General features: G+C 39.7%; 1 protein-coding gene across 3 annotated transcripts in view; it reads right to left on the bottom strand.

Moving 5' to 3' along the window:
• The window catches only part of LOC124720142, a 200,771-nt gene extending 186,125 nt beyond the window's left edge, over positions 1–14,646 (bottom strand). For all 3 annotated transcript variants that reach the window (XM_047245443.1, XM_047245445.1, XM_047245444.1), the window contains exon 1: positions 14,492–14,646. In XM_047245443.1, coding sequence (XP_047101399.1) covers positions 14,492–14,536 — 45 coding nt within the window. In that variant the 5' untranslated portion in view covers positions 14,537–14,646. The remainder of the gene's footprint in view (positions 1–14,491) is intronic.
• Between the last annotated feature and the right edge of the window lie 5,478 nt (positions 14,647–20,124).

Below are 20,124 nucleotides of genomic sequence, written 5' to 3'. Positions count from 1 at the left end.
TTCCATAGTTGTCCACATAAACCAACCTCTCCACTTAATTATAGTTTCTTGTTTAACACAGACCCCATATCAACTACATGTAATATAAATGTAGGTTTACCTATGCCTGTGTGTTTAGGAAGATGAACACTTTCTCAGTAAATACCAAAATAGAAAAAAAAAGAAAAAAGCATCTACATTTCAGCATCAGCACTTCTAGAACGTTGTCCATAGCTGTAACAAAGTGCAATACATCAGCCCCCAAGTACTAACAGACAATAATCAGGGTTGCCACAAATTTCCTGATATTTCACTGATTTCCAGACAAGTTTTGGAATTTTTCCATGACAAATTTTGAGATCTCAAAGGCAAGTTAAGACGTAAGTTGACAATCTGCCTTTGCAGCTTCGGTACAATAGTGCAAATGAGGAAATATTTAAAAAAGCTAGCAACCAGACGGGGTCTCCTTATGTGGGCAAAAATCTTAAGTACTAATATCAACCTCTTTTGTAATGAATTGTCTTTAAATGGAGAAGGCAACCCAAATGGTAAATGAGTTTTATTAAGACCACTGATGTTATTTTATTTCAATAAAACAGAACACATTTTGTGATAAAAATGCTTATTTTCTTGGAGTTGCAAGACAGATTTAAAACACCTTCACCGATTTCAGAAATAACATCAGAAAAAGTAGGCCTCAAGAAAGAAGTGTAGAGGAGAAGACTAGTGTTTAATGTCCCGTCGACAACGACGTCATTAGAGACGGAGCGCAAGCTCGGGGGAGGAAAGGATGGGGAAGGAAATAGGCCGTGTCCTTTCAAAGGAACCATCCCGGCATGTGCCTGAAGCGATTTAGGGAAATCACGGAAAACCTAAATCAAGATGGCCGGAGACGGGATTGAACCGTCGTCCTCCCAAATGCGAGTCCAGTGTGCTAACCACTGTGCCACCTCGCTCGGTAAAGAAGTGTATAAGGTGTGAAAGAATTGTGTAAACAAACACTGCAGGGGACCGTTAATAAAAGATTGGTTCTACGATGTTCATTATTGTCAGTCGTTACCCACTGTGCTAAATCTATTATTTTAGAGATATTGTGTGATTTTTCTTTTGAGAAATATATGAGTACAAACCGTCAGCAACTGACATAATTTTCTTCTTCTTATTTTCCATGCTTTCTAATATATACAGTACTCCTGAAGTGCCAAAATGTACTATAACAAATAAAATGTCTATAAAACGCCACACTGTACAACGTACTTGTGGTGAGAGTCATAATTCCTGAAATCCATCGCCCACGGCCTCTGGCCTGCCGGGGAACACCACACTCCCGGGACCGTGGGTAAAGCGTGAAAATCTGCTGCATTACATCACACACAAACAGACCCAGCCTGCGGGCAGATCGGTGAGACTAGATCCGACAGGCAGGGCCTGCACATCGGTGGGCACCAAATTTAGGTCGGCAGGCCCGATCCATTACACATACCCGCAGGAGCAGCCTGCGCTTTTGGCCCGTCTCAGAAATCCACTTGTGTGGCCAGCTATTCGTGAGCCACAGACAGCTAGTTGACGAAATGAGACCACGATGATCAATCCGTGCAGCACATAATTTGTAACTCGAGTCTCCCATAACCTCCATCTCTGGCCACTGCATCTGCCGTCTCTGAGAATCAGATCCAAACAAACCAATCCTCTTGCCTCCCTGGTTCTCATTGGCAGCTGCTAGGCTAGCGGCAAGAAGTGGTGGCAGCAGTGACTACAAGCTGGGGAGGGGGGGGGGGGGGGAGGGTGTTGGTAGGAAGGTGAGAAGCAGTAGTAATGAGGGAGTAGGGAAGTGGCGCACGTACTCAGCTGCACCCAGCCAGTGATGATGCACGACACCTCAATGAACAAACCATTTCATCTACTGAGACAAAAATGAGAATTTTTTTTTTTTTTTTCAATTTCCCTGTTGCGTTTGAAATTCCCCAATTTCCATAACCTGTGGCAACCCTGATAATACTGCTAATATTGGAGTTTTCAATTACCTTTACCCCGCCTCCCATCTCCCATCCTCCTACTGATGGTCATCGTAGCCTCTACACCCGTTCACAAACTCACAGCCTGTGAGGTCCCTCTGTGCTCTTAAGGCTCACTGAAAATCAAGTGCTGTTTGTCACATCCTTTTCAGAAACTTTAGAAAACACACATCGCATAGGAATAGATCTAAAACTGTCTACATTATCCTTTTCTCCTTTTTTTAATAGAGCAGTTCATACAACTGACCATCCCCACAGCAAAAATTACAAATGTGGCTAATTACTGGGCTAACATACGTGACACAACGCTTACATATTCTGCTGACATCCCATTATAATCCACAGGAATCGTTAGTCTTCATCGATTTAATTACGGGACTCGATCTCCCCATTGTCAGTACCACAGACCTGTAATTCCTGTAGCAGTCGTGGAAAGCTATTTTCTAAGAGTTTGAATTACACCCTACAGAAACTAAATTTTAATTTAATTCACCAGCTATTTTCAGAAAGTGACTTTGTAAGATAACAGGCGACAGTGTCACATAATAACAAGCTATCAGAGTTGTGGCACTGCTGTCTGCTGACTCTGTGTACTTTGGGAAAATTTTACTGAGAATTTTCCGACAAGAGTAGAGTAAACTGATTTCAAAATTTAAGTGCGAAGACAAGTCATCTATCAAGAAACAGTTACAGTTCTGCATTAACCCTTACAAGATTTGACTGTATGTTTATTGAACGAAAATTTGGAAACTGGTATTACAAAGATAATATTTGAATAATGCAGTGTGGAAACTGCATGAGTAAACACAGTAAGGACTTTTAGAAATGTTTGAGAACACCTCTCGTGGAGAAACAGCAGACTGGCTAACAGTATTTTTAAAAAAAAAAAAAAAAAACAGTTTCAACCATAATAAAACATTTATTTAAAATTGCTACCGGTTTCAGTCAGAATGTGACCATCTTCAAACCATTTATACGACAACAGTAGGAGGCAGTGCTGAACGAGACAGGTGTTGTGACTCCACAAAGTGAGTAATTGACATTCGTGGAGTCATAACACCAGCTCCATTCACCGCCACTACCTAGCAACATGGTATAAATGTTCTGAAGATGGTCACATTGCAACCGAAACTGACAAACATTGCAAACAAATGTTTTATTGTAATCAAAACTGTTTTTAATTCATTTTTAAAGTAAGAGTTTTGTCTATTGTGTGTACTCCAGTTATATAATGACACAAAAAGTAAGTGAGTTTCATAACAATTATTCATGAAATGAAAGGATGTTTTAATGTTTGCAATAAATCATTTTCAATGGACAGACTATAAATTAAATGTTAAGCATAAATGACTTTTGCAACCAAATGTGGTGACCACAGTGGACTTCTGACTATGGCAGTTTGCTCAGGTGACTTGCTGAGACGAGAGCATGTGAGGTGTTTTGGCGTCATTTGTCGGTGGACACCAATCTGGTAATGTTGTTTAGGCAGCAAAATGCTGCTCCCGCACGAGTGTTGAGTAAAGAATTTGGAAGTTAATGTTTTTATGTTCAAACTGAAACATATCTGAGTGTTTCGTTCAATGGTTTTGAGATATCAGTAGATGGTATCCTTTTCAGCACGACGTAATTTTTTTTGGATTCACGTGTATAGTTTGTCCAAAGGCTGCTCTACATGCACTGCTAGACATGTGGCCAATTTAATTTGTTCTTGATATAATAATGAAAAGTTCCAGATTCTTGATATCAAAGGAACGCATATTTCAGTTTATATTTGGTGTCGATGAATCCTGTGTCGAGTTAGAGCTCGAAATCTGAAATATTGTGAATATATCAAGTGTTTCAAAAGTCTGGTTTACATTAATCAGAATTGCTCTGATTCCAGCTGTTTATTCACTGACTGAATTTCATTGGCTACTTGTTTAAAATTAAAATGTGCACTTAAGGACATAACTGCAATGGTGGACAACCACTCCCCTCAGTAGAAGAGCCAGCTGTTAATGATTAGGTTGTTCAGTCACCCCTTCGGTGAGAAAGTAAGGTCGGTTCTTTTGGCATGCACATGGGGTACTTATTAGGGCATGCTACTACTACTTGCATTGCAACTTTAGCACTGTACATGTACCTGACTTAACAGTAACAAAATCAATAGATACGTAGATGGCACATTCATAATATATAATCAAACTGAAGAGCAAATAGAAATGTTATTACATAGATTCAACAGTTTGCATAAAAACATCGATTTCACCGCAGAACACCAGAAAGGTAACAATATAAACTTCTTTGACACGACAATAACCAACATACACACCAAACTCGTGCAAAAAAAATCTGAATTCAGTCCTTTCTTAAACAGAATACAGAAATTCCCACTTCATGCTGACAACAATGACCCATAAATACACACAATCAAATAGATTTCACAGAACAATGGCTATGATGAATATGAACTAGGTGCGCTATTACAACACATATCAGAAAACAAAACCAAACAAACTGACAGGGCCATCAGCCAACATACAAAAACCCAACTATATAGCTATACCATAATTAAGAAATTCTTCTAATCCATATGTGGCATACAGCAAACCAGTGCTTAACAGTACTGGTTAAAAACACTCTTGGTTGCAATTTTAGTTTTTTTTATTTATTCAACGACGCATTTCACCATATTTAGGCATCTTCAGGTTATCTTTTCTAGATGGACGCGAGAGGCACCAAGATCTGCATAACGCGTTCCCATTCACAGGAGTGAAGGGGAACGCGTTATGCAGATCTTGGTGCCTCTCGCGTCCATCTAGAAAAGATAACCTGAAGTTGCCTAAATAAGGCGAAACATGATGTTGGGGGGGGCAAAAAAAAAAAGGAGACACACACTAAAACTGCAACCAAGACTATTTTTAACCAATACCATAATTAAGAGCCATTTTATACAAAATAGCCAAGCTGTTCAAAACCAAAGGTATCAGGATCACTTCTGCAGCAACAATGTAATGGAGAATCTGGTTCATGACATCTCACAACCAACAGAAGAACAGAGCAAATTACAAGCAGTCATTGCAACTACTGTAATACTACATCGATTAAATGGGCAGAAATTCTAAAACCCGTTATAAAGAACACACTGACTTGACGAATCTAAGAAGTCAGTCATTGCAAAACACATAAACAAAATGGACACAGTGTTGCAACAGACAGCAACCTTATTATCTGACAGGAAGTTTCGAATCAGCGCACACTCCGGTCAGTGAAAATCTCATTCTGGAAACAACCTTATAGTACTGTATAATTTCGAAAAGAGCTGGAAAATGGCCATCTTGAAGGAAATGGATGACTCATCCAGGATAAAAGTTGAAAAACGAAGATCGTAAATAAAACAGTGGAGTTTAAGAGCTCACATTCCTTGATCAATTTCAATTCAATAGAAAACACATACAAATTAACATCATATACAAATGCAGGTTCCAGAAATATCTTTGTAATTCTTTGAAACAACATTTTATACTGTCTTTTGTAATATAAAATTGTCACGGTCTCTCATTCTGTAATATATGTTGTCCAGCAATGAGTGATGTGGCAGTATATCACGCAGACCACACCGCAAGTGACTGCGAACAGTAGGATCGACATATTGATAGTTAAATTGAAACACAATCTGTTTGACTGCCATCTTGTTTTGCTCCACAGTTGAGTTCTTTTGTGATATTGTTTTTTGAGTTACCTTCAGGAATTTATGAATGATGGCTACCAAATTCATATAAATGTGCTTAGAAATGGAGGTTGCTGAACACATCGTAAGAAGACAGCCACTTCAGATGAACAAAGTGAGTTGTTATTTAAACTTTTTCATGTGAACAGCCCGTCAACAGACAAAGAGTCATCACCTCTTATTAAGCTATCCTTCTGTTTCTCTGCAGGACGCCCACAGCAGCTGCCAAGACTACACACATAAACTTGTGTTAAATATTTTTCTACTGCCACTGCAGCTTGATGATAACGTCTAACCTCAAAGTATGTTGCTAATTAAATTATTTAAATAGTCAACAAATTTTGTGACTGGTAGCAGTATTTTAAAAACCTTATCATATTTAAGAAACACACAGTAGCAAAAAGGCTTGTTGCGTATCATTTCCTGGCCACATATGTGTCCTTGTCGTGTTCGCCATTGTGGGTGCTACACTAGGTTTCTGGTATTCTGGCGATGGGGGCTACGGTTCCCCAGGGAGAGGGCTGAGATATCCTTAAACCTTCTACACGTACAAGCAGAGTGAGGGAAAAATGACTGTCCGTATGCCTCATTATGGGTCCTAATTTCTCTTATCTTCGTGGTCCTTACATGAAATGTGCATTTGTGGCAGTAGGATCATTGTGCAGTCAGCTTCAAATGCCGGTCCTCTAAATATTCTCAACAGTATTCCTCAAAAAGCATGTCAACTTCCCTCCAGGGATTCCCATTTGAGTTCCCGAAACATCTCCATAATACTTGCAGGCTGATCGTACCTACTAGTAATAAATCTAGCAGCCTGCATCTACATTGCTCCAACGTATTCATTTAATTCTTCCTGGTGCACATCCCAAACACACTACAATATGTCACTCAAGAACAGGTCGCACTGATGTCCTATATGCTGTCGCCTTTACAAATGAACCACACTTCCCCAAAATTCTCTCTATAAACTTGAGTCAAGCATTTGCCTTTCCTACTACAATTCTTACACGCTCATTCTATTTCAGATCACTTTGCAATGTTACACCTTGGTATTTAAACAACATGACTCTGTCAAGCAATGTACAACTAATGCTGTAATCAAGCATTACACATTTGTTTTTCTTGCTCATCTGCATTAACTTATATATTTCTACTTCTAGAGGTAGCTGCCTTTCATCACACCAACTAGAAATATAGTCTAAGTCATTTGTATCCTCCTACAGTCACTCAATGATGACACTCTCCCACACACTACAGCATCATCTGCAAACAGCCACAGATTGCTGCTCACCCTATCTTCCAGATATTTTTGTATACAGAAAATAACATAGCTCCTATGACACTTCCCTGGGCCACTCCTGACGATACACTCACCATCGAGAACAACATACCGTGTTCTGTTACTTATGAGCCACTCACATATCTGAGAACCTATTCCATATGCTCGTATCTTCGTTAAGAGTCTGCAGTGGGGCACTGTCTCAAATATTTTTCAGAAATCTAGGAATATGGAATCTACTTCCTGCCCTTCATCCACAGTTCAAAGGATATCATATGGGAAAAGGAAAAGCCGAGTTTCACGTGTGTGATGCTTTCTAAAACTATCTGATTCATGGACAGAAGCTTTTCAGTTCAGGGAATTTATTACATTAAAATTGAGAATATGTTCAGGAACTCTGCAGCAAATCAATATTAGGATATTAGTCTGAAATTTTGTGGATCTTCTTTTACCCTTCTTATGTACAGGAGACATTTGCGCTTTTTTGTCTTTGGTCATTGGACAGTGCAGGAGATTCGTGACGAATGCAAGCTAAGAAAGGGACCAATGCCATAGAGTACTCTTTGAAGCTAAACTGGGTTTCCATCTAGACCTGGTGACTTATTTGTTTTCAACTGTTTCACTTGTTTCTCCATGCCAGAGATACACTACCACTCATTAATTTCAATACACCCTGGTATTTCAGATTTACAACACAAATCAAACGTTATTTTTCACAAAAGATAATATAATTGTCTTCCACATATATAATACAATCACAGTCATTATATTTTACTTTCATCAAAGTAATGACTGCCTAACAAACTCGAGGCAAGTGGTCAATCAGTTTTTGTAGGTATCGTGAATCTATACGATTCCATACACCCTTAACAAAATTACAGATATGTTCCTTGCTGCATATACTAACTTCCCTAATACATTTGTCTAGTTCATCCCAGACCATTTCAATGGGATTACAATCGGGGCTTTGGGGTGGCCATAACATATCACTGATTACGTTCTGTTTTTCCTTTGATGCAATGTATTTGGTGCAGTATGCCGACCGATGTTTGGGGTCATTATCCTGTTGTAAGGTGAACCCTTTCCCTGTTCCCTATTAGCCTGTCATCATTTGTGTGTTCTCTTTTTAACCGAGAGTGCAACAGCCTTTGCTTTCTCACCACTTTCCGAATTTCATTGCTAAACCATGGTGGGTGTTTTCCATGATTAATTCACCTACTCGGCATATCTGTTTCAACTTTGCCCATAATTCCTGTATGTCCAACACAATGGTGTTAAATGATGTCACTTTTTCTAAGTGGGATGCTAACAAAATTCATTTTCTAAGTGGGATGCTAACAAAATTCATTTTCTAAGTGGGATGCTAACAACTGCTTATCTGCTCTTTCTACCAGAAATACTCTCCTAGCCTTCTTGACTCATTTATTAACTTTAGTAACCATATTCACTATGGGATATTCCATGTAAAGGAGGACACACTCACAATATTTAAAAGTTTAAAATGTGGTACTTTTTATATTTTTTTGAAAAGGCTGGACCTTTTACTGTATGGCAACAGTGGTTTGTGTGCCATTACTGCTTTTCATCCATAATTTGAAGCCATTTTGTAATGCCGTATTTTTTTCATATGATGAGAATGTGAACTATTGGAGATTTTGGACATTCATTTCAACTAACTGGCAGGTAAAAAATTAGCATATTATTATTTACAATACTGTTACATACCCTAATGTATAGTATAAAGACTATAAAACTGAAGTAGGTAGATTATAGGTTAGGGTAAATAATATAATACAACAGCATGAACTTTCATGTAGACCTAATATGAGTCCCTTTAATGTAATTAAGTTTTTATATGACAAAAGATATTAGAGATAACTTTATCTTGTTCAGTAGTTACTTCTTAGTGTGAATGTGTAACTAATATCACTACTAAAAATTTCCCAATTTCAACCAATATTGTAAAAACAGAAAATTAAATGTGTGACATGAGACATAATTTAAGTCACAGTGGTATAATTTTAAGGTTAGAAGAAGAGGATGCCCTTAGCAACTGCAGAAGGACAGAGTAGGAGGAGGGAACAGTTAAAGACTGAAGGAAGATAAGAAGAATTTAAGAAGCAGCATCTGGAAGAAGCTATAAAAAGCCAGCAGAAGCAGAAACAAAAGCTTCTACAGTCGAGTCAGGTAATGACTGTTATTAGAAAAAAGAAGAGCTGAAAACAATGAGAGAGTTAGAAAATAGACAACATAAGATGCAAGAGGAGCAATGGAAGCATCCGATTCCACCCGTCTGCTTTGACCCATGACATAAGGGTGCTGTGGTGTGTGACATCATTAAGGCGCAGAGATTGAGTTGGTTGTGTTTGTAGATGTCGTCTTGTTGTGTTTGATGGTGCCCTCTGTGTGTGTGTGTGTGTGTGGGGGGGGGGGGGGGGGGGGGGGGAGGGGGATTGCCATGCGCTTTTTTGTTTTGGGATGGCCGACCTACTTTGCAGTGCTGCAATTTGTTGGTGGTAAGTAACTGGTTTGCCTCCCCCCCCCCCCCCACTCAAGTTGTAATGTTTTGTGCATTGATTGTGCACTGAATGTGTTTTAATTAACGTAGGGATGTTTGGCTTTTGAATTTTTGAGGTGGTGGTGTTTTTCGTATTTGTAGGTGTTGGTTTTTTTCGTATCAATAGTTATGGTTCACCTTTATAGTTCAAGGGAAATGTCTGATTCTAATTTCCATAGTTTTTGCTGTAGGCTTAGGTTTTTCGGTATCGTCAGCTGCGGCTGACGTACACAGGTCAAGGGAAGTGTCCGATTCCTGTAGATTTTTGTTTTTTTTTTGTTCGTTACTTTGTGTGTTTTGGGATCATGGTGTGTTTTTTACTGTTATATTTAGCTTGTACCCTCCCTAAAAGCCAAATATCCCACTGTTGTCACGTTAGTTTGATTGTATTTTAGGAGGGCGATGCTATTGTCCTATTTATACACATTTTGGTGCTTGTTGCTGTGTGTATGTGGTGACATCATAGGCGCCATATTGGAGACACTTAGAATAGCCATTTCCGACATATTGATGACATCATGGGTCAAAAGCAGACGGGTGGAATCGGACGCTTCCGTAATCCTGATGCGAGATCACCAACCTAGTAAAGCAGGTTTGTCACTGTGTAAGTCACATGGTGCTCTGGATAAAGCCATGGCTCGAGTGTTGCAATTGCTTACACTAGAAAGGTACTATCAACTATACCTGAAAATGTGAAGGTAGTTTCAATCTGGTCAGATGGACCTGCCTCACAATTTAAAAACAAATTATTTCTGCTGCTGAACCTCAATTTCAATTATTTCATAATGTGGAAATCTATTGAAACTTATCTGCTACATCCCATGGTGTGTGTGTGTGTGTGTGTGTGTGTGTGTGTGTGTGTGTGTGTGTGTGTGTGTGTGTGTGGTTTGAGGTTTTCGGGCACTAAACAGCATGGTCATCAGTGCCCAAACGCATAGAAACAGGAACACATGCGGTGAAGGGACGAAGACGGACAGCGAACAAGGAGAACGGCTGAAAGACACAGATCTGATGCAGTTCCAAATCCTCACATACAGAGGCAAAACAAGAGGAGAAGAAATGCACTAAAAAAGGAAAGGAAACATAAGGAAAAGAGAACAGAAATCGAAGTGAAACAAGTTAGGTAATCGTGATTGGCGGACCTCTTACATTAAAATCCTCTCCCTAAAATCCGAGGCAACAATTTGGACAGGACACAAAACCGTAAGACCTTAACCACAGTCGTTGCGTCGTCTTGCAAAATAGAGGGCAAATCCGGTGGCAAGAAAACCACCGCCCTCCGGTCAGAGAATAAAGGACAGTCAAGTAAAATGTGGCGGACAGTAATCTGGACGCCACAAGCACTGCAGATTGGGGGGTCCTCCCGCCAGAGTAAAAAACCGTACATTAAGGGACTGTGCCCGATGTGGAGACGAGTGAGGAGAACCTCATCCCGCCTGCATGACTGGTAGGACGTATGCCACGGCCGCATGGTGGCCTTGACCAGACGCAGCTTATTTTCACCGACTGCCAACCACTCCTCTTCCCATTGACATGAAACCGCAAAAGGGAGGTAACAGCATGGAGGGGGACGACACATTCAACAACGTGAGGGAGGAACATGCATCTTTGGCAGCCACATCCGCCAGTTCGTTTCCCCTAATACCCACGTGCCATGGTAAAGGAGCCGCAGATGGAATTGGTCCAGCTGCAGATTTACTGGTGTGGAATGCAGCAAAAAAGTGAAAATTCATAGCAGGTGATGCATCAACTTTCACTCAGGTAGCTCCAACTATGGAGGTTTTTCATATGTCCATTGATGAAATTCAAATAATCAATGTGAAAGTTCATCTGGCTCAAATATTTTCTTCAGCACAATCAGTACCAAACATAAAAAGCATTCACTGCTTTCACTATAAGAGAGAAGTACTACAAACATATCTGCTGTCTCTAAAGAATTTCACTGCTGCATATCATCATACTGAAGAAACCACAGAAAGTGTGAAAACTGGAGACTGGTACAAAGCAGAGTATGACACTAAATTCAATTCTGGGGAAGTATGTGCAGTGTTTGGAAATTCTTACCTAATCAGTGCAATGGAGTGTGTTTGTCACTATTTGAAATGGCCTGTAAAATGTGATGAAATTATAAAGAAAATTAATCGGCTTGATGTTGTCAATACAAGAGGATGTTTTCAGTTCTCTGACTTAATTGAATTTACGGTTCATTTTCCCAGACGTCAAGCTCTTTTAATTTTTCATAGTGTTTGAAAAGTGAAATGTTAGTGTAAAGTTTATCTTACTTGGCACATAATGTCATATTTTCGTTTCTCTGCTTGCAGGAAAAAGTTTTTCCAACAAGAAGTAGCAAGTAACGTAAGTCATATGTAACACTGAGTCACACGCCTATTTCGATATATTACAATATTTCACATGGTACAAACATTTTTTGAAATCTGTAACTCTGTCATTTGAATGCCAACATAATATACATTTTCTGTGATAAAAACCAGAACCATAATCCAGGTTAGAGAACACTTTGGACCCAAAATGCACATTAGGAACAGGATGTCCCAAATTTGTAACATGAGTAACAACATAAATTAAATACTTGTTCTTTAGTTTTAATGCTCTTCCCTGCTTAAATAACACATCAAGATCTTTGCCTGAATAACACAATTTATAAAGATTTATAAAAGAAAAAATGGGGGAAACACGGAAGCGTCCGATCCCACCCGTCTGCTTTGACCCACGACGTCACAAATATGGCGGAGACGACCATAAACCACGATTCCAATAGGGTGCACATAAAGTCGGTACGTACACATTATAAAGATGAAAATACATCGAAAAACAAACACACACACTTTCCACAAAAAGCCTAATGATATTAACGGGACAAGGGCGGATAATGGGATGTTATTGGGTGGGGGGCAAACTAAATATAAACAAATTTAGACACCCACCCCAATACAAAACCACACAAAACGACGAAAAAACCGACTTCACAATACTCCCCAAATACCACTAAACACAATATCATCTGGAATCGGACACTTCCCTTGACCTATATAGCTCAACAGCAGCTCCCGATCCCATAAATTAGGATCCAACACTTCCCTTGGCCTATATAGCTCAAAAACATCTCCCGATACCAATATCAACATACACAGCCACACATTGGTATCGAACACTTCACTTGACCTGCGCACTGTTAATTTTATCCATCATATCAATTCCTGAACAGAAACAACAATCAATTAATTTTACTAAAATTACCACACGATGTACAGCGAACAGCACTAAATTAACCTTCACACAAAATTGTTAACTCACTGAAACAAATTCCACTACAAACACAGCCGACACTTGAACAATTCTGGATAATGAGCAAAAGCAAACTGAGCCCATTACACCACACAAACGAAAATCCTGAACATACCACCAGAAACAACAACAAACCACAACACGACGTCATCTGCAGACACGCCACACTCACAAACCAAACTCCGCGCTGTCATGGCGTCACGGGTCAAAGCCGACGGGTGGGATCGGACGCTTCTGTCGATCCAAAATGGGTTTATAGGTTGATAAAAAGTCAACATAATAAAATACTGATTTCAAAATGTAACTTAAATCACAATGGAATCTTCCACAGGCAATCTATTCTTTGAGAGCGAGATCACTATTGAACGGAAAACATCACTGTACTGCATTTTACGTATTTTGAAATGTCTATGCATAATTCATGTATTTGAGTTGAGTATTATCCCCACTACAGTATTCAACCAATGGACGCATTGTGGATTGGTCGACAGTCCAGCAACAGGACTAAATTTCAAATATCAAAGCACAAATTAATACTTTTCATCAAAATTATGGGTTATGGGAACTTGTGCCTCTTGTGAGTCATTCTGCATTGTAAGGAAACTGTTTGACCCTTTACACACCAAACACAAATTAATACAAAAAGTGACATCAATTAATTTAAAAGCCAGTCTCAGTGATACTTAAATTAATGGCATCACTAAGTATGTTGGCTAAATGAATAAACTCACACTTGAGTGGTTAAAACTCTGTACTGCACGCAGCACACTCAATAACATACCAGCATAACTATAACCTTAACAGCCGAATAGAAGCTCTAACAAAAATTCCACTCTTTATTATTGATGATCCTTTGCAATTTGGAAAAAATAATGTGAAGCAATAGGCTTCTATTTTTAAAAATTAATTCCACTTTCTACTCATCCTGTCCCCACATTCAAATTTTATCAGAAACATGGCAGCAATAAACATATTTTTCTGAGAAAAATAAAAAGGGTGTTTTTGAGAGTTTCAAACAGATCTTTTCTTTAGTTTTTGCATAGTTCAAGAGTTTTTAACTGGCACGAGAGTCAACTATTTAGTTTCAATAGTTTTGGAGTCATACACAGAATTATTTCTCAAAACGTTTGGCAAATGAGGCAGTTTCCCACGATTTCGAAGAAAAAAAATCTGGCATAGTGAAACGCTGTTGGAGTTTGCAGTATTTGTCAACTACCTGGGTGCGGTCAGACGCTAAAAAAATCAGACACATCTGAGACATCACGGTCCAAAACTTTACCAAATTTGTCTGATCTGATACAGACTACGCCGGGAGCAGAATTAATGCACTGGATGAAGTGTTGGAGAAGTGGTATCGGTGAGATGAAGTTCAAATGTATATTATGAGCTTCAATTACAGCAAAACAGAAAGCATCTCTAATGTCTCTGCAACGTTTATATGCATTTTTCAATGTAACGTGACGTAGCTGATACAGTCTTATAAATAAACAAATAACAAGGATGACAAATACTAACATCGCACTCCATGCTCATTCTTCCAGATATTGTGTTATTTGTTCACTGGCCTTGATTAACAGCAAAAGTGTACACTACTGATGCACAACCAATGACAACCCTCAATTAAAATGTATAAAAACTGCATATACCTTTATAGGATCTTCTGTAACGTTTTTTGAATTCAAATCGTGCATGATTGATCACAGTAATCCCGTTAACACACTATTATTATTAATTTGTTTGTAACCAATAACAAACATGTCCCTCCACATAATACCACGCAATAACCCCAAAACAAACGAACAGAGAACAAAGCTACCAACGTAGCATTGGCGACAAAAACAAAATTATCGATTTTTAGCCAACAGCTGCAGGCAGATCAAAATTGAGAAAGTGTCACTACATTCTCCTCAATATCACAAATTTCTATTTTTATTTTGAATCAAACATAAATGGTAATTCTACAGGGGTTGAAATTACATGAACCTATTGTATCTTCATTTTACATCTTCGAACAGCACTCTCTCACTGACATGGAAGCGAGAATGTTTTTGTCGAGACTGTTTTTTCAAATTCTTTCGAGTCCCTATTTACTGCTTCTGTTACGCATGGCAGGGTAACTTCCTATGTGTATAGCAAACGTCATGTATTTCACACTTTCACAGCGGTTTGCAGACTGTCACACTTTCGCAGAGTATGGGTGTGAACGTAGTTGTACTCGACACCGTGTGCTCGAAATGTTCGTGGGTCATGTCTCGTGCTCGACCTTCTGATCAGAAACTTCAAAGTTGAAAGCATAGGACCTGTGACAGAATTGCTAGCCAGTGGTTACAGTAGAAACAGCATCTTCAGAAGACGAAATGTTCAGTTCAAGTTCGGTCAATCACGGTGTGACCAGCAATCCTCTTATACTGTTTTTCTGAGCTCTTGGTCATGCGTAAATAAATTAATAGAATAAATGAACGGAGAGATGAATAAAGTGCACAGAAAACTTCTATAGGTGAACTTGAAAGATGTAATTATGTTAGATAAATCCACGCATACCGGCCACGGCTTTCATGTGTTACAATGGTAAATAATTGTTGACTAAAAGAAGTCTGTCATTTAGTCAGCATGGGTTAGAGGCATAGCATGAAAGCAGCTCGAAGTATTTTGGAGTATTGGGTCATTAAGAAAACTTCTAACTCTTACTAAAAGGTTGAACAATATTATGGGGGATGTAAACTGTATCATAAAAAAAGTGTTGCAGAATTAAACGATGCACACACACTGGGATTGTGCACCAGAATGTACTGCCATTTGCAAATAAAGTTGCCGATATAAACAATAGTTCTTAGCAGCAACGAATGGAAGTATGTTACAATTCTCTTTTTTGTGAACATTGGCAACAGAATGAGTATTTCCAGTGCAAAAAATGTATACAGACTGGTTTTGCAGAATAAAATGAAAACATGAAGGAACTTGTTTTGTGTAAAAGAAAGCTTAGATTATAAGAGTAGCCTCTATATGCATGCTGCGATTTTTATATCAATTTTATTGTAACTTTATGTGAATGTAATAACACACATACATAGACTCAAAGTAAAAAAAACACTAGACACACTTGATATGTTGCTATGTCAACCTACCTTACAGATATTTTTTAAGCACACACAGTAAACATTGTATTTTACTTGCTCCTTTCGACAATCTCCCTTAAAGTACAATGTTTCTTTTTAATGACTAAATCACAAGTTTCACAAATTTAGTTATCACACAGTCATAGTAATTGTTTCATAATAGCATTTCTAAATTTCTCAAACTTTGATCTTTGTAGAGCTTTGGTCAGTATGTCTGCTAATTGTTCTTCCGTATTACAATATTTTATCTCGAACAAACCTTCTCTCTATTGTTCGCTGACATAGTGAAATTTTACATCTATTTGTTTGCTTCATCTAACCAACTGTCCTGATTTGGTCATTAGGATAGCACTTTGATTGTCTACATGAAGAATGTTTTTCACTTTTCTTCTGGCTAACTCTTGTATTAGGGTATTGATGTGTTTTATTTCTTTGGTGCATTTTGCTGCTGAAATGTATTCTGCTTCAGTTGATGAAGTAGCTGTCACACTTTTCTTCTTGGAACACCAACTAATGGGAGCACCATTATAAAGAACTATGTTGGATTGGCACACGAGGTGGAGGGTCAATGTGGAGGCTGGCCGTGTGGCGTCACCCGCTCTGCCTGTGAATGGACATGTGGCTGCTCCTTCAGCAAGGTCCGAGCAGGCACACAGGGGGAGTGATAGGGAGCTCCAACGTTAGGCAGGTGATGGAGCCCCTTAGGGAAATAGCGGAAAAGTCGGGGAAGAAGGCCAGTGTTCACTCTGTCTGCTTGCTGGGAAGTCTCATCCGAGATGTGGAGGAGGCCCTGCCGGCGGCGATAGAGAGGATTGGGTGTACCCAACTGCAAATTGTTGTTCATGTCGTCACCAATGACTCCTGCCGTCTGGGTTCAGAGGTCATCCTCAGTTTGTACAGGCGGTTGGCGGAGTTGGTGAAGGCAGAGAGCCTCGCTCGCAGGGTGGAATCTGAGCTAACTACTTGTAGTATCGTTCCCAGAACCGATCGCGGTCCTCTGGTTTGGAGCCGAGTGGAAGGCTTAAACCAGAGGCTCAGACGATTTTGCGGAGATCTGGGGTGCAAATTTCTCGACCTTCGCTATCGGGTGGAGAAATGTAGGGTCCCCCTCAATAGGTCAGGCATGCACTACACGCAGGAAGCGGCTAGAAGGGTAGCGGAGTACGTGTGGAGTGCACATGCGGGTTTTTTAGGTTAGAGACAAGACACCTCCTGAGACGCGGCAAGGTAGGAGTAGGCAAAATGCAACAGGTAATAACAATATTAATGTGCCAATAGTAAACTGCAGAAGCGTCTATAGAAAGGTCCCAGAACTGCTCTCATTAATAAACGGTCACAATGCCCACTTAGTACTAGGGACAGAAAGTTGGCTGAACCAGATGTAAACAGTAATGAAATTCTAAACTCAGATTGGAATGTATACCGCAGGGACAGGCTGGACAGTGAAGGGGGAGGGTGTTTATAGCGATAAGAAGTGCAATAGTATCGAAAGAAACTGACGGAGATCCGAAATGTGAAATAAATGGGGGAAGGTCACGGTTAAAGCAGGCTCAGACATGGTAATTGGATGTCCCTATAGGCCCCCTGGCTCAGCAGCTGTTGTGGCTGAGCGCCTGAAGGATAATTTGGAAAATATTTCGAGTAGATTTCCCCACCATGTAATAGTTCTGGGTGGAGATTTTAATTTTCCGGATATAGACTGGGAGACTCAAACGTTCATAACGAGTGGCAGGGACAAAGAATACAGTGAATTTTTTTAAGTGCTTTATCTGAAAACTACCTTAAGCAGTTAAGCAGAGAACCGACTCGTGGCGATAACATATTAGACCTTCTGGTGACAAACAGACCCGACCTATTTGAAACAGTTAATGCAGAACAGGGAATCAGCGATTATAAATCGGTTACTGCATCGACGATTTCAGCCGTAAGTATAAAATATTAAAACAGGTAGGAAGATTTTTCTGTTTAGCAAAAGTGACAAAAAGCAGATTTCAGAGTACCTGACGGCTCAACACAAAAGTTTTGTCTCAAGTACAGATAGTGTTGAGGATCAGTGGACAAAGTTCAAAACCATCGTACAATATGCATTAGATGAGTATGTGCCAAGCAAGATCGTAAGAGATGGGAAAGAGCCACCGTGGTATAACAAGCGAGTTAGAAAACTGCTGCGGAAGCAAAGGGAACTTCACAGCAAACATAAACATAGCCAAAGCCTTGCGGACAAACAAAAATTACGCGAAGCGAAATGTAGTGTGAGGAGGGCTATGCGAGAGGCGTTCAATGAATTCGAAACTAGAGTTCTATGTACTGACTTGGCAGAAAATCCTAAGAAATTTTGGTTTTATGTCAAAGCGGTAGGTGGATCAAAACAAAATGTCCAGACACTCTGTGACCAAAATGCTACTGGAACAGAGGATTACAGACTAAAGGCCGAAATACTACATGTCTTTTTTCAAAGCTGTTTCATAGAGGAAGACTGCACTGTAGTTCCTTCTCTAGATTGTCGCACAGATGACAAAATGGTAGATATCGACATAGACGACAGAGGGATAAAGAAACAATTAAAATCGCTCAAAAGAGGAAAAGCCGCTGGATCTGATCGGATACCAGTTCGATTTTACACAGTGTACGTGAAGGAACTTGCCCCCCTTCTTGCAGCGGTGTACCATAGGTCTCTAGAAGAGCGTAGCGTTCCGAAGGATTGGAAAAGGACACAGGTCATCCCCGTTTTCAAGAAGGGACGTCGAACAGATGTGCAGACTATAGACCTATATCTCTAATGTCGATCAGTTGTAGAATTTTGGAACACGTATTATGTTCGAGTATAATGACTTTTCTGGAGACTAGAAATCTACTCTGCAGGAATCACCATGGGTTTCGAAAAAGACGATCGTGTGAAGCCCAGCTCGCGCTATTCGTCCACGCGACTCAGAGGGCCATAGACACGGGTTCCCTGGTAGATACCGTGTTTCTTGACTTCTGCAAGGCGTTCGATACAGTTCCCCACAGTCGTTTAATGAACAAAGTAAGAGCATATGGACTATCAGACCAATTGTGTGATTGGATTGAAGAGCTCCTAGATAACAGAACGCAGCATGTTATTCTCAATGGAAAGAAGTCTTCCGAAGTAAGAGTGATTTCAGGTGTGCCACAGGGGAGTGTCTTAGGACCGTTGCTATTCACAATTTACATAAATGACCTTGTGGATGACATCGGAAGTTCACTGAGGCTTTTTGCGGATAATGCTGTGGTATATCGAGAGGTTGTAACAATGGAAAATTGTACTGAAATGCAGGAGCATCTGCAGTGAATTGACGCATGGTGCAGGAAATGGCAATTGAATCTCAATGTAGACAAGTGTAATGTGCTGCAAATACATAGAAAGAAAGATTCCTTATCATTTAGCTACAGTCTAGCAGGTCAGCAACTGGAAGCAGTTAATTGCATAAATTACCTGGGAGTACGCATTAGGAGTGATTTAAAATGGAATGGTCATATAAAGTTGATCGTCAGTAAAGCAGATGCCAGACTGAGATTCATTGGAAGAATCGTAAAGAAATGCAATCCGAAAACAAAGGAAGTAGGTTACAGTACGCTTGTTCGCCCACTGTTTGAGTACTGCTCAGCAGTGTGGGATAAAAAAAAAAAAATACCAGTTAGGTTTGATAGAAGAGATAGAGAAGATCCAACAGAGAGCAGTGTGCTTCGTTACAGGATCATTTAGTAATCGCAAAAGCGTTACGGAGATGATAGACAAACTCCAGTGGAAGACTGCAGGAGAGACGCTCTGTAGCTCGGTACAGGCTTTTGTTGAAGTTTCGAGAACATACCTTCACTGAGGAGTTAAGCAATATATTGCTCCCTCCTACGTATATCTCGCGAGGAGACCATGAGGATAAAATCAGAGAGATTAGAGCCCACACAGAGGCATACCAACAATCTTTCTTTCCACAAACAATACGAGACTGGAATAGAAGGGAGAACCGATAGAGGTACTCAAGGTATCCTCCGCCACACACCGTCAGGTGGCTTGCGGAGTATGGATGTAGATGTAGATGTAGATGCACTTGTACTTTTTCTGTCTCTTAAATCTTGTGCATAATTGGCATCACAATTAACATTGAGATGAATACTGTTATCTTCTTCACTTTCTTTTTTCTTAT

The sequence above is a fragment of the Schistocerca piceifrons genome, chromosome 11 (genome assembly GCF_021461385.2).
Source record: "Schistocerca piceifrons isolate TAMUIC-IGC-003096 chromosome 11, iqSchPice1.1, whole genome shotgun sequence".
NCBI lineage: Eukaryota > Metazoa > Arthropoda > Insecta > Orthoptera > Acrididae > Schistocerca > Schistocerca piceifrons.
This window is presented reverse-complemented; position numbering and strand designations above follow the sequence as displayed.